General features: G+C 45.5%; 1 protein-coding gene across 2 annotated transcripts in view; it reads right to left on the bottom strand.

Moving 5' to 3' along the window:
* Positions 1-787: 787 nt before the first annotated feature.
* Positions 788-15555, bottom strand: part of clrn1 (clarin 1) — a 42048-nt gene continuing 27280 nt past the window's right edge. The window contains exons 2-5 of one of the 2 annotated variants that reach the window (XM_072254492.1): positions 14188-14371; positions 12448-12472; positions 4546-4561; positions 788-1199 (exon numbers count right to left, since the gene is read on the bottom strand). In XM_072254492.1, coding sequence (XP_072110593.1) covers positions 934-1199; positions 4546-4561; positions 12448-12472; positions 14188-14371 — 491 coding nt within the window. In that variant the 3' untranslated portion in view covers positions 788-933. The remainder of the gene's footprint in view (positions 1200-4545; positions 4562-12447; positions 12473-14187; positions 14372-15555) is intronic. The other variant, XM_072254491.1, reaches the window with a different exon arrangement.

The following is a 15555-nucleotide window of genomic DNA, read 5'->3' as shown; positions in this document are numbered from 1 at the left end:
GCTATCTCACCATAGAAGAAGTAAGTCATTGACAATCATTACTGCTTTGATTAAAATGGTGGTAGATGGTGTTCATCTGAATATGCTAGTGGGTTTGATACCATTGTTGTATTATTGTAGCAGTTTCAGAGGCACTGATGCTCGGTAACCAGGCTTCTGGATGTACACAGCGTTTTATCTTCAAAGTTACCTTGCTTTCGTCATATACTGACGACATCATGTTGTTTATTTCAGCCCTATGAAATTCCCCGTAGATACTCAGTGGCCACTTTATTAGGTACACCTGTACACCTGCTCGTTCATGCAAATATCTAATCAGCCAATCATGTGGCAGCAACTCAATGTTTAAAAGCATGTTGACATGGTCAAGCAGTTCTGTTTTTGTTCAGACCAAACGTTAGAATGAGTAAGAAGTGTGATCTAAGTGATTATGACCGTGGAATGACTCTTGGTGCCAGACAGGGTGGTTTGAGTACCTCAGAATCTGCTCATCTCCTGGGATTTCCATGCGCGACAGATTCTATGATTTACAGAGAACTCTGCAAAAAGACAAACAAAAAAAAAAATCCAGTGGGTGGCAGGTCTGTGGGTGAAAATATCTTGTTAATGAGAGAGGTCAGAGGAGAATGGCCAGATTTGTTCAAGCTGACAGGAAGGTGACAGTGACTCAAATAACCACTCGTTGCAATGAGTGGTGTGCAGAAGAGCATCTCTGAATGCACACATTGAACCTTCACATACCAAATAAAGAAACCACTGACTATATTTGTATGCCATGTTACCCAGAGCACGCGTTCATATACAGCACTGATGTGTTGGTGTGAGATACTCTTCTAACATCCCGAATCCATGAACTTCAGGCTTTAGGAAGCTCTGTGCTGACTTTCAGTGAATTCTTGCTGAAATTTGACTTGTAAGTTGTGGGTAGAGAGGTCAGTACATCAGGTCAACTCCTCCATCACTTGAATTGGTACTTTTTGAGAGTGGGAAAGGAAATTGGATTCCTATGAACCTGATGAGTAGTATATTACTGCAGTGAACTAATGAACACCCAAAGACAAGCCAGAAGGAATACCCAAACACCTCAGTGTACGTCTCGAAGACAAAGCTGCCCTCTCTGTAATTTGCGATTTTCTCGGACAGATGATGAACCTTCACTTCTGAGGTAAACAGTATCATCACCATAAAACCACAGGAACCTAAAATGTACAGAGAGAATCAGGACAGTGTTAGAAGAATATTTGACACAACAAGGGAGTTTGCCTCCTTTGCTAGTTCTGTTACTGTATAATAATAGACCATAAGACATAGGAGTTGAATTAGGCCATTATGGCCCATCAAGTCTTCTCTATCATTCCATCATAGCTGATATATTATCCCTCTCAATCTCATTCTCCTGCCTTCCTCCTGTAACCTTTCTCGCTCTTTCTCATCAAAAACCTATCAACCTCTGCTTTAAATATACCAGACTTTTGGCTTCCACAATGAATACCACAGATTCACCACCTTCTGGCTAAAGATATTCCTCCTCATCTCTGTTCTAAAGGGACATCCTTGTATTCTGAGAGTGTAGCCTCTGCTCCTAGGTTCTCCCAATATTAGAAACATCCTCTCCACATCTACTCTATCTAGACATTCCAATATTCATTTTCAATTAGGTCTCCTTCACTCTTCTAAAGTCCAGCAAATAAAGGCCCAGCGCCATCAAACACTCATCATATATCAATCCTTTCATTCCAGGTCCATTTTTGTGAACTTCCTCTGGATCCGCACCAAAGCTAGCACATACTTTCTTAGATATGGAATCCAAAATTGCTCACAATACTCCAAATGAGACCTGAGCAATGCTTTATAAAGCTTCAGCAAGACACCTTCAGCATTATCCCTGACAACACAGGATAGGGTGCAAATGAGTTTCACCAGGCTGTTGCCTAGAATGAAGCAGTTCAATTATGAGGAGAGATTGAAAAAGGAAGCCCGCTGGAGCTGAGGGTTTAAGACGGGACATGATTGAGGCATATAAAATTCTAAGTATATATATGGTAATCAGTGGGAAACTTTTCATTGTTTAGGAATGTACAGTTGAGGAGTAGGTTTAGAGTCAGTAGGAAGAAGTCTAAGCAACACACATAAAAGTTGCTGGTGAACGCAGCAGGCCAGGCAGCATCTATAGGAAGAGGTACAGCTGACGTTTTGGGCCGAGACCCTTCGTCAGGACTAACTGAAAGAAGAGCTAGTAAGAGATTTGAAAGTGGGAGGGGGAGGGGGAGATCCAAAATGATGGGAGAAGACAGGAGGGGGGGGATGGAACCAAGAGCTGGACAGTTGATTGACAAAAGGGATACGAGGGGATCATGGGACAGGAGGCCTAGGGGGAAAGAAAAGTGGGGGGGGGGAAACCCAGAGGATGGGCAGGGGGTATAGTGAGAGGGACAGAGGGAGAAAAAGGAGAGAGAGAAAAAGAATGTGTGTATATAAATAAATAACGGATGGGGTACGAGGGGGAGGTGGGGCATTCGCGGAAGTTTGAGAAATCAATGTTCATGCCATCAGGTTGGAGGCTACCCAGATGGAATATAAGGTGTTGTTTCTCCAACCTGAGTGTGGCTTCATCTTTACAGTAGAGGAGACTGTGGATAGACATAACTGTGATATGTGGAAGAACCTTCTTCACACAATCATAGAGCATAGGATAAGGCTGTTTGGCCCAACTCATCAATGCTGGCCAAAGTACCCATTTAAACTAGTACTATTTGCATGTGTTTGGTCCAGATACATCTAAACCCTTCCTATTCTTATACTTGTCTAGAGTGCCCTCTGCATATTATTAATGTACATATCTTAACCAGTTTCTCTGGCAGCTTGTTCTACGCATTCAGCACTCTGTGTGAAGTAAGTGTATGGCAATTGGACTGCTTATTCCTCACTACAGATGCTGCCTGACTTGCTGAGTTCCTTCAGCATTTTGTGTTTCTTCTATGGCATGCTTATCTTTATTAGTTGAGACATTGAGTTCAACAGTTGGGTAGTTATGTCACAGCTTTATAAAACTCTAACTCGGCCCCACATCTGGAGTATTGCATTCAGTTCTGGTTGCAGGAAGGATATGGAGGCTTCGGAGAAGGAGCAGAGGACACTTCCAATCTTGTTGTCTTGAGCAATGATAATAAAGTTCTGCTCTATTCTATTCTACAAGGATGCTGCGTGTATTAGAGGCTATGTGCTAAAAGGAGAGTTTGGACAAACTTGGAACATGAAGTCTGCAGATGCTGGAAATCCAGAGCAACACACACAACATGCTGGAGGAACTCAGCACCTGAGGCAGCATCTATGGACGGGAAGAAACAGTCAAGTTTTGGGATGAGAGCTTTCATCTATATTGTTCGTCCACAATGGTGCAGCGTGTGATGTCTGGTGAGGCTGAGACGCTGTGCAAATCGACCGTCACTCCCTAGCATACTCCTGGCTAACGTTCAGCTCCTGGATAACAAGCTTTGTGAACTGGGAGCCAGAATATTCTATCAGTGGGAAAGAAAGGAATGCAATGTTTTGTGCTTCGTGGAGACCTGGCTGATGGAGGAGATACCAGATCGAGCCCTCTGGATTCTCCCTGTTCCAGGCAGACAGGTCAAAAAACCTCTCTGGGAAGAGTAAAGGAGGAGGGGTATGCTTCATGGTCAACAATGCTTGGTGTGGCCCCCAGAATGTGCAGTCCTGGAATACTTGTACCTGGTGATGCTGTGCAGACCCTACCGGCTGCCTAGGGAGTTCACGGCTGTTATCATCACAGCGGTGTACATTCCGCCACAGGCTGATGCTGACCTGGCTCTCAAGGAACTGTACGAGACCATCAACACGCTGGAGACTGTACATCCAGAGGCTGCCTTCATCATCAGTGACTTTAATCGGGCGTCGCTGACAAAAGGCTCTCCAAAGTTTTGTCAGCACGTCCAGGTGAGCACTCGTGGATATAACACACTTGACCACTGCAACACTCCCTTCCGCAATGCTTACAAAGCTCTCCTTCACCCAGCTTTTGGAAAATCAGACCACTCTTCAATCCTGCTTTTGCCGACGTACAGGCAGAAGCTGAAACAAGAGATGGGCATAGTTAAAACCGTCCACTGTTGGTCTGACCAATCAGCCTTCATGCTGCAGGATTGATTCAATGACATCGACTGGAATGTCTTCCATGATGAGGATGTCTCCGAGTTCACGGATGGAGTCACGTGCTTCATCCGGAAGTGCATCGACGATGTTGTCCCCCAGAAGTCGGTCAGGGTCTTCCTGGATCAATAGTTCAATGCAAGCAGCACAGTGAGCAGTGCTGGAGATCAACTAGAGCTCAGTAAAACCAGCTATGATCTGTGCAAAGCTATCAAGTCTGCAAAACAACAATATAGGGACAAGACTGAGTCAAGATTCACAACGAATAGCACACGTGACTTGCGGCGAGGGCTGCGTACCATCACAGACTTCAAAGCAAAACATTTTGGTGCTTCCAACATCGCAGCCTCTCTCCCAGATGAGCTCAATCGCTTTTACACTCAGTTTGATGTCGCTAACTCTGAGCCTCCGAGGAAAGCCACCGCCACAACCTGCAACCTGGTCATCCCTGAGGCTGAGGTACGCAGATACTTCCAACGAGTGGACAGTCACAAGGCTGCGGGATTAGACGGTATCCCAGGGTGAGTACTCCAGATGTGCACAGCACAACTGGCATGTGTGTTTACTGACACTCCCTCTCCCAGTGTAGAGTGCCGTCCTGTTTCAAAACATCCACCGTTATCCCTGTACCAAAAAAGACCAAGGTAGCATGTCCTGTCACACTCACCTCAATAATAAGCAAATGCTTTGAGAGGCTGGTCAAGGACTACATCTGCAGCTTGCTACCACCCAAACTGGACCCCCTACAATTCGCCTACCAACACAACCGATTGACAGATGACGCAATAGCCACTGCTCTACATACCGACCTTACACATGTGGAGAAGAAGGATGCTTATGTGAGAATGCTGTTCTTGGACTACAGTTCAACATTCAACACCATAGTTCCATCCAGGCTCGACAAGAAGCTCAGAAACCTCAGCTTTATGCAGCTGGATCCTGGACTTCCTGTCAGATCGCCAGCAGGTTGTAAGAGTGGGCTCCCTCACCTCCAACCTCTGACTCTCAATACAGGAGCCCCTCAGAGCTGTGTACTGAGTCCCCTACTTTACTGCCTGTATACCCATGACTGTATCGCCACCCATAGCTCCAATCTGCTAATTAAATTTGCCGATGACACTACGTTGATTGGCCTTATCTCAAACAATAATGAGGTGGCCTAAAGCAGTGGTAGTCATGGTCCTCAACCATGTGCAAAGCATGTGCTACCGGGCCGCGAGGAAACAATATGATTTGGTGATATGAAACAATATGAGTCAGCTGCACCTTTCCTCATTCCCTGTCACACCCACTGTTGAACTTTAATGCACGTGAGGTCGTCAGTGACCCAAGACACAAATGACCCAAGACGTGCAAAGGAATGAGTCCGTGACCCATTTGTCAATGTCCCCGGTGAATCTTCCATGTCAGCGTGGGAAAAAGATCAACTCCTCAAGCTTGCAAATGACGGTGGGCTGAAAAGTATGTTTGACATAACATCTCTGCCGGCATTCTGGATGAAAGTCAAGGCTGAATATCCTGAGATTGCCATGAAAGCACTGAAAACGTTGCTTCTATTTCCAACATCATATTGCTGTGAAGCGGAGTTTTCTGCAATGAATGCAACGAAAACTAATTTGTGGAATACACTGGACATAAGGAACCCCCTTCGAGTATCGCTGTCTCCCATCACCCCTCGATGGGACCGTCTTGTTGCTGGAAAACAAGCCCAGGGCTCCCACTGATTCAGCGATATTGGTGTGTTGCAATGATTTTATATGTTCATATGGGGAAAATATGCGCTGTGTGTTTAATATCCAAACGTTACTTAAAATGTTATGATGCTATTGACTTATAAGTGTCTTATAATTCGCTGGTCCCCAACCTCTGGGCCATGAAGCATGCAGGGATGCAGCGGTAGCCGGAATGCACCCAGCACGTCTTTAAGAAAAAAGCCGAAATAAAGAAGCTAATTAATTAGGTGCTGTCCAGCACGTAAATGTCAGCTCAGATCAGAGGCGATTGCCGATTGCGTCGCCTCTGTTCTGGGCTGGCATTTACGTGTCGGGCAGTACCTAATCAATTAGCTTCTTTATTTTGGCTTTTTTCTTAAAGATGTGCTGGGTGCATTCCGGCTACCGCTGCACCGTTGCATTCTTCGTGGCAATGTATCAGTCCACGGCCCGGAGGTTTGGGACCACTGTTATAGTTGACTTATCACTATATTCATGCGAGGAAAATATGCGCTGTTGTGGCAGCCCGCACACGCAGGACTCCAACCGCCATCGGGAGCGCGGGCAGACATGCGGTAGCGCATTTGGAACTACCCACTTGGGGTGGACCTTCCGGGGACGGTCCAACGTCACGTCCGCCCCACGGGTCGCAGGGGCCCATGGGAGGGGAGATTTAAGCACGCGAGTTTGAATCAGTAAAGGCATTCTGAGTTCAGCTCTCTCTGCCTCTGTGTGTTTCTTTAGTAGCGCATTTGCACGCGACATTGTGTGTTTAATATTAAATTCGATAGATAAACCCCTTTAGAAATGAAATTCAGTGTATTAGCCACTTATAAGTGACTTATAGTTGACTTATTACCTATATTCCAGTCACGATTAACACCCATCCCGCACCCCCGCCCCCCCCCCCCACCGGTCGGCCGGTCCACAAGAATATTGTCAATATTAAACTGGTCCGTGGTGTAAAAAAGGTTGGGAACCCCTGGCCTACAGGGAAGAAGTCATCCCTCTGACACAGTGGTGTCAAGAAAACAACTTCTCCCTCAATGTCGCAAAAACAAAGGAGTTGGGTGTGGATTACGGGAGGAATGGAGAGGGGCTAACCCCTATTGACATCAATGGATCTGGGGTTGAGAGGGTAAGCAGCTTTAAGCTTCTTGGCATCCACATCACTGAGGACCTCGCGGTCTGTACACACCAGCTGTGTGGTGAAAAAGGCACAACCGCGCCTCTTTCACCTCAGACGGTTGAGGAAGTTTGGTATGGGCCCCCAGATTTGAAGAACTTTCTACAGGGGCACAATTGAGAGCATCCTGACTGCCTGCATCACTGCCTGGTATGGGAACTGTACCTCCCTTAATTGCAGGACTCTGCAGAGAGTGGTGTGGACAGCCCAGCGCTTCTGTAGTTGTGAACTTCCCAAGATTCAGGACATTTACATGGACAGGTGTGTAAAAAGGGCCCGTAGGATCAATGGGGTCCCGAGTCACCCCAACCACAATCTATTCCAGCTGCTACCATCTGGGAATTGGTATCGCAGCATAAAAGCCAGGACAAACGAGCTCCAGGACAGCTTCTTCCACCAGGCCATCAGACTGATGAACTCACACTGATTTGAGTGTACTCTATATTACATTGACTGTTCTATTTATTATAAATTTTAAGTTACTATGATTGCACATTGCACATTTAGATGGCGACGTAACGTAAAGATTTTTACTCATTATTGTGAAGGATGTAAGAAATAAAGTTAATTCAATTCAATCAGGACTCTTCCATAGATTCACACACACAAGCTGCCGGAGGAACTCAGCAGGTCAGGCGGCATCTATGGATATGAATAAACAGTTGATGTTTTGGGCTGAGGCCCTTCATCAGTACTGGAGAGGAAGGGGGAAGATGTCAGAATTAAAAGGCGGAGGGTGGGGAAGGAAGATAGCTAGAGGGTGATAGGTGAAGGTAGGAAAGATCAAGGGCTGGTGAGGAAGGAATCTGATAGGAGAGGAGAGTGGATGTAGGAGAAAGGGAAGGAGGAAACAGAAACGCAGAAAACCTACAGCACAATACAGGCCCTTCGGCCCACAAAGTTGTGCCGACTATGTCCCTACCTTAGGAGGGGACACAGGGAGTCCAAGTTTCGGTTGTTTTCTCTGGGCTGAGGGGAGACCGGATAGAAGTTCATAAGATTGTGAGAGACATAAATAAACAGCTAGTAGCTTCCTGGGGTTCAAATATCCAAAATTAGAGGGCATACACTTAAGTTGAGACATGCTCCTGTCTACATAAATGGCCCTCTCCAAGGATCGTCACTTTGTCGTGATGGAGGGGTTTGTGAGTTCCTGAGATTCAGAGAGTGACGCCGCCTGGAGATTAACAATCTGGAGCTTAGCTCCTGGTAGGGTCACCCATGACGACAAAGTCAAGGGGGATTTTCTGGACAAAGAATGATCCAACCACAAGACCTGAGCGGTGGAACTGGAGGAAGATGAGGACAGATCACAACGGCGGTGAAGGCGGAGGAAGGCTGCAGCAGTGAAGGGTCCACAGTTGGCTGGACCCTGACCCCGATCTGTCAAGGACTGTGTAGTGACTGCCCACGCACCAGCCTCCCTATGCACAGGTTTTCCGCATTAAGCAAATCCACCCTAACATCTTGGATGATCAGCAGATGTTACCTATTTGCAGTTTAGCAAAGCCTTCAACAAGGTCCTGCATAGTAAGTGGGTCTGGAAGGTTATTTCCCATGGAATGCAGGAAAAACTGTGAGAAAAAGTCACCCTTGAGTTCCTACTAAATCTTTCCCCTTTCACCTTAAGCCTAGGCTTAGATCTTACCTGCTCAACCCTGGGAAAAGTGCTGTGAGCATTCACCCTATCTATGCCCCTCCTAACTGTGTACACCTTTCTAAGATTAACCCCCCCCCCAAATCTCCTACACTCCAAAGGAATAAAGACCCATTTGTCCCACCCTTTGCCATATTCCAATCCCTTAAACCCTAGCAACATCACCATGAATTTCTTCTTCAAATCTTATTCTAGTCCAAATAACTACAATGCTTCTGGAAGTTGCTGGAATATTCCAGATGGCATGGAGATGCAACGTACCTTGATGTCATGGCTCAGACTCAGCTGTGTTTTAGGTTCATGGGAATGGTTTTAGGAACACAGTGGGCATTTAGAGGTTAGGTCTTAGGGACAGGAATGAGAGACAGCTAGAGGTCAGAGGCAGTAGGTGAAGAGTCAGGGACGGGAGCCACTGTTTGGAGTCCAGGTTGGTGAGTACTGGATTGGAGGGCCATACAGGCAAGAGCCACGAGAGTCACTGGGGTCAGAGGTCTGTGTGGGTCTGGAAGTTGAGGCCTGAAGGTCAAACCCATGATCAGCAGGTCCTGGGGCTGAGGCTTGAAGGTTAAACCTGTGATTGGAGTGTCCTGAGGTTGATACCCAAGTCCAGAGGGTAAAGCCAAAAGTCAAAGCCCAGAGTTTGGTGAGTCTGGAGGTTAAAGCCCAAAGGTTGAAGATCAAAGTCATTGAGATCAGAGGTGGAGGACTGAAGACTGAAGACGAAAGTTATGAAGGTCAGAGGTAGGGAACTGAAAGTTGAAGACTCAATGTCAGCTTGTCCAGAGGTTGGAAGCTCAATACTTTTAAGTCTGCAAATCTTTTAAGCTCAATGAAATTTAGAAGAATGAGGTCATTGAAACATATTGAATATTGAAAAGCCTAGATAGCGTGGATGTGGAGAGGATGTTCCCTATAGTGGGGGAGTCTAGGACCAGAGGGCACAGCCTCAGAATAGAAGAACGTCCCTTTAGAAAAGAAATGAGGAGGAAATTCTTTAGCCAGAGGGTGGTGAATCTGTGGTATTCATTGGCACAGACAGCTGTGCTGTGGAGGCAAAGTCATTGGATATATTTACCGTGGAGATTAATAGGTTCTTGATCAGTCAGGGTCTCAAAGGTCATGGGGTGAAGGCAGGAGAACGGGGTTGAGAGGGATAGTAAACCAGCCATGATCAAAGTTCAAAGTAAAATTTATTATCAGAGCACATACATCCCTGAGATTCTTTTTCTGGAATGGTGGAGCAGACACGATAATCCAAATGGCCTTTCTGCTCCTATGACTTATGGTCTTATGAATCTGAATCTGAGCATGCAAATTATATTTAGGTCCATGCAATGTCCTTCAAAGGGTGGTGGATGCAAAGTTTTTGACTATATTTGAGAGGTTAGTGGGTCCATAATATGCAGTAGTTTGTAATGTGGACTGGAGGAGATGATTAGAGGGGCAGAGTGGCCAACTCCACCTTCTACATTTGCACATTCCCACATCTGAATGTAATCATCAGATTCGGATGTATTTATCACAGGTAGATCGGAACATACAGTGAAATGTATCACTTGTGTTAACAACCAACCCACCCAAGGATGCCTTCTCCTCCAATCTGGTTCTATTTCAAGTTAAATTTTCAGGCCACTGATCCTCCTACTACTGGGAACAGTTTCTCCACAACCTCTATCAAACCCTTTCTGATTTTGAAGACAATCTCAGCCCTTATTAAACCAATCCTCCTCTAATCCACACAAACACATAACTTAACCCCCAACTACAAATGGTTAGGTATGACCGAAATCTAGAACATTAGAAGAATTATGATGAGGAGAAATTGGATGTGCTGGGATTGTTCTCTGTGAAATGGAAAGGCTGAGGAACATTATAAGTGAGATCTAGACAAAAGACATAGTGTCGTGAGCCCTGTACCTTCAGCATCTTGCCATAGAGTGTTGAGCTTCTCGGGTTTTTGAGCACCTGTATTTACTAATTGTTATCTTAACAAGAGTCATTAAGCCCCTGTGCTTTTGGTTTAATCTGGTCAAGTTAATTGTGACTGGCATGAGTTTCCCGCAGACTATGATTACTTAAAGAGCACTCTCATGCAGGGACTTAGTGGAGTCATTAAGTTGGACAGAATGAATTGTCTCGTGGTGCTTCTCAGTCATTCTGCGGAGGCTCTGTTGTTATTCCTATGTTGAACCTCTTGTTTCCATCTCCTCCTGGGGATTCTGCCGTACCTCCACTCCTGGGGCTGAGCTGTGAGCTTGCTGTCTGCAGCTCCTAGTTGAGTCCGTGCCAGTGACCCCCGTGACAGAGAAAGCCTGCCGTTCCCCTGCCCTTGGGACCAGTTCAGTACTCCGAGAGCACACTGTGACACGTAGTAAATAAGAAGAAAGGTGGTGGGGTGGAGATACATCTCTACCAAAGGAAGTGAAAGGTGTTCCTTCCCCTTGCTAGCCTGCAGGTCACCCTTGGGCAAGGTATAGCACCTGCCTAGTCCCCATTCAGGGTCACGTGAAGCCATGGGAGCAGGTGGTGGATGGTTGTATGAGCAGCTGGTGCACATTCCAAGTCCTGGGTTTGCAACCACTGATGCCAGGCAGACAGTTTCTGAAGAGAATTGATAATGGCTGGGGTCACTGTCTTGCAAAGACACTGTCCAGGAGTAGGCAATGGCAAACCACTTCTATAAAATAATTTGCCAAGAACAGTCGGCCAATAAGCATGATCGCCCATGTCATATGATATGGCATGTAATGGTGATGATGAAGAAATAAGAAGAATTAGTTTCTTTAGGTGAAAATCAGAGGGTACACAGCACAGATGAGGCCAGGCTCAGACTTTGTCCCTGAAGCATAGGAGGTTGAGGGGTGACCTTATAAAGATTTATAAAATCATGAAGGGCAAATTAAGTGGATGGTCATAACCTTGTTCCCAGCACAGGGAAATCTAAAACTAGAGGACATAGATTTAAGTTGAAAGGAGAAAGATTTAAAAGGAAACCAATTTTCCCCACACATAGAGGCAATGGGTATATGGAATGAGCTGCAGAGCTGGGTATAATTACAGTGGTTAAATTACATTTGAGAGATACATGGATAGAAAAAGTCTAGACATCAATATGGGCCGACTAGTTGGCTGATGGTGTAGCGGCAACAGAACTGGACTTCTGAGGCGAATGGTCCTGAGTTCAAATCCGGCTGGCTCTTTGAATGTTTTCCAGCCATGCTAACTGAGCATACAGGTAGCAACTCGGCCTTGTTAAAAATAGTCAAATGCTACGGAAATGGCTAAAAATGCCGCCTGACGCACAAGGTGTGAAAAGGAACCAAATTGTCATGGACCAAATACAAGAAAATGGAACTAGTTGAGATATCATGATCATCCTGGGCCAAAGGGTCTATCCCCCTGATTGTTTATTGAAGGTGAATTGGAAAAAATTCAGAGAAGGTGAACAATCTCTGATTCAAATACAGCTCTCTATCAATGGGGATCATAACAATTGTAGTCCAGGTGGGACCAACCAGTTGCACAAAGGATTTCTCTGTACAGTAAAGGCTGATAGAAACATAGAAAACCTACAGCACAATACAGGCCCTTCGGCCCACAAAGTTGTACCGAACATGTCCCTACTTTAGAAATTACTAGGCTTACCCATAGCCCTCTATTTTTCTAAGGTCCTTGTACCTATCCAAAAGTCTCTTAAAAGATCCTATCATATCCACCTCCACCACCGTTGCCGGCAGCCCATTCCACGCACTCACCACTCTCTGAGTAAAAAACTTACCCTGACATCTCCTCTGTACCTACTCCGCAGCACCTTAAACCTGTGTCCTGCTGTGGTAATCATTTCAGCCCTGGGAAAAAGCCTCTGACTATCCACACAATCAATGCCTCTCATCATCTTATACACCTCTATCAGGTCACCTCTCACCCTCCTCTGCTCCAAGGAAAAAAGGCCGAGATCACGCAACCTGTTTTCATAAGGCATGCTCCCCAATCCAGGAAACATCCTTGTAAATCTCCTCTGCACCCTTTCTTTGGCTTCCACATCCTTCCTGTAGTGTGGCGACCAGAACTGAGCACAGTACTCCAAGTGGGGTCTGACCAGGGTCCTATATAGCTGCGGCATTACCTCTCGGCTCCTAAGTTCAATTCCACGATTAATGAAGGCCAATACACCGTACGCCTTCTTAACCATAGCATCAACCTGTGCAGCTGCTTTGAGTGTGCTATGGACTTGGACCCCAAGATCCCTCTGATCCTCCACACTGCCAAGAGTCTTACCATTAATAGTATATTCTGCCATCATATTTGACCTACCAAAATGAACCACTTCACACTTATCTCGGTTGAACTCCATCTGCCACTTCTCAGCCCAGTTTTGCATCCTATCAATGTCCCGCTGTAACTTCTGACAGCCCTCCACACTATCCGCAACATCTCTAACCTTTGTGTCATCAGCAAACTTACTAACCCATCCCTCCACTTCCTCATCCAGGTCATTTCTAAAATTCTCAAATAGTAAGGGTCCCAGAACAGATCCCTGAGGCACACCAATCCCTGATGTTGGATCCTAATGTTCTTGTGATTGAAGGTTCTTTAGAAGTCAAGAATGAAACATAAAATTTGTTGATTACGATCGTTTGTTAAGTGTTACAAGAATGAAACAAGGGGAAAGAAGATGAAGCGTGAAAGAGAGGGGAAGAGAGAGAGAGAGAGAGCGAGAGAGAGAGAGAGAGAGATGGTCCTTTTATACTAAATTGTTGATAGCAGATATTTCATTTGCTTGAATTAACCAACAGATAGCCCCTGTTCAAGTAATGCGATACCTGCAAATGTAACCACTAAAAAGCACATCATAGGTAATTATATAAAATACAAAAAGCAGACCAACATAAGAAAGTTAAACTACAAGGAAGATAACAATAATAAAGTCCAATCCAATACCGATTAATACATCAACATTAAAGTGGACTAGCAGAAGTCCTGACAATGTCCCATGCCCACTCTTCCATCCGCTAGTCCTGGAATAGAAACAGAACATAGACCAATACAGGATCTTCAGCCCATGATGTGCCAACATTTAAACTGACTCTAAGATCAATCTAACCCTCTCTTGTAGCCATCCATTACCACAGGACTCTTGAACTCTATCCCTCTACTAATGAAGCCCACACACCAGGTGCCTTCTCAACCACCCTGCCAACTTGCGAGCAATTTTGAGGGATCTACGGACACGGATCCCAAGATCCCTCTATTCCTTTACACTGCTAAGAATCCTGCCATTAACCCTGTACTCTGCCTACAAGTTTAACCCAGGCGTATCATTTCATACTTTTCTGGGTTGAACTCCATCTACCTCTTCTCAGTCCAGCACTGTATCGTGTCAATGTGCATTGTAACCTGCAACACCTTCTCCACGATCCCCAACACCACCAATCATTGCTTCATTACGTTGATCTCAAAGATACTCACATGCAATGGTATTCCAAAGGTATAAGCCCATAGGACCATGGAGGGTCTCGTAAGGTCTTCCAAAAGCATTGAACATGAAGAATCCAGTTGCCACCAGAGCAAATACAATGATCGCTACAGAAAACAGTAGAACCATGACGTGAAGGCTTGCAGGTATGGCATCCAATAGCGTTGGGAAAACTGGAAAAGAAGCAGCAGTTGTTGAGCGAGTTGTCTTGTTATATTGTTTACCAAGAGTGTTAACGCACATTCTCCAAATTCAATTTTTGCCCCAACACCTGAAGAGCAGTATGAAAGACTATATAGAAGGTTGAATATGCAAGCAAGGATGTCATGCCGAGGTCTTATAAGGCATAGGTCAGACCATATTTGGAATATCGTGAGCAGTTTTGGTCCTACTATCCAAGAGAGGAGATACTGGTATTGGAGCAGGTCCAGATGAGGATCACACAATTATCCCAGGAAAGAGAGGGTTAACATATGAGGCTCATATGATGTTTCTGATCAGACCTGCTAGAGTTTGCAAGACTGAGTGGGGATCTCATTGTATTGCAAGGCCTAAATAGAATGGACATGGAGAGGATGTTTCCAAAAGTGGGAGAGTCTAGGACCAGAGGGCACAGCCTCAGAGGAATTCATTGCCTGTGGAGAACAAGTTGAAAATGATTCCATGGTGAATGGTTTGCCATATGAAGAGCATTTGATCGCTCTGGGCCTGTACTCACTGGAATTCAAAAGAATGAGGGGTGACCTCATTGAAACCTATTGAATGGTGAAAGGCCGTGATATAGAGTGGATGTGGAGAGGTTGTTTCCTATGGTGGGAGAGTCTAAGACCAGAGGACATGGCCTCAGAATAGTGGGGCATCCTTTAGAATGGAGATGAGGAGGCATTTCTTTAGCCAGAGGGTGGTGAACCTGTGGAATTCACTGCCACAGGTGGCTGTGGAGGCCAAGTCATTGGGTATGTTTAAAGCAGAGGTTGATTGATTCTTGATTAGTCAGGGCATGAAGGGATACGGGTAGACGGCAGGAAATTGGGACTAAGAAATATTGATCACCCACGATGAAATGGCAGAGCAGATCCGATGGGCCAAATGGCCTATTTCTGCTCCTATATCTTATGGTCTTGTGGTCTTATTGGATCTATTTAAAGTGGAGCAGTCTCGATGGGCCAAATGGCCAAATTCTGTTCCTATGTCTTATGGTTCAATTGAATAAGCACCAATACGTCATTTGGAAAATCCACAGAGAAAGCAAGGGAAGGGTCTGCAGTGGATCAGAGAGTTGGCAGCCATGAAAGCAAGATGCCAAAGGTGAAAGTGTCTCAGTGATGCAATGGCACTCGCTCTGCCTCATTACAGT

The sequence above is a fragment of the Mobula birostris genome, chromosome 4 (assembly GCF_030028105.1).
Source record: "Mobula birostris isolate sMobBir1 chromosome 4, sMobBir1.hap1, whole genome shotgun sequence".
NCBI classification, from domain to species: Eukaryota; Metazoa; Chordata; class Chondrichthyes; order Myliobatiformes; family Myliobatidae; genus Mobula; species Mobula birostris.
This window is presented reverse-complemented; position numbering and strand designations above follow the sequence as displayed.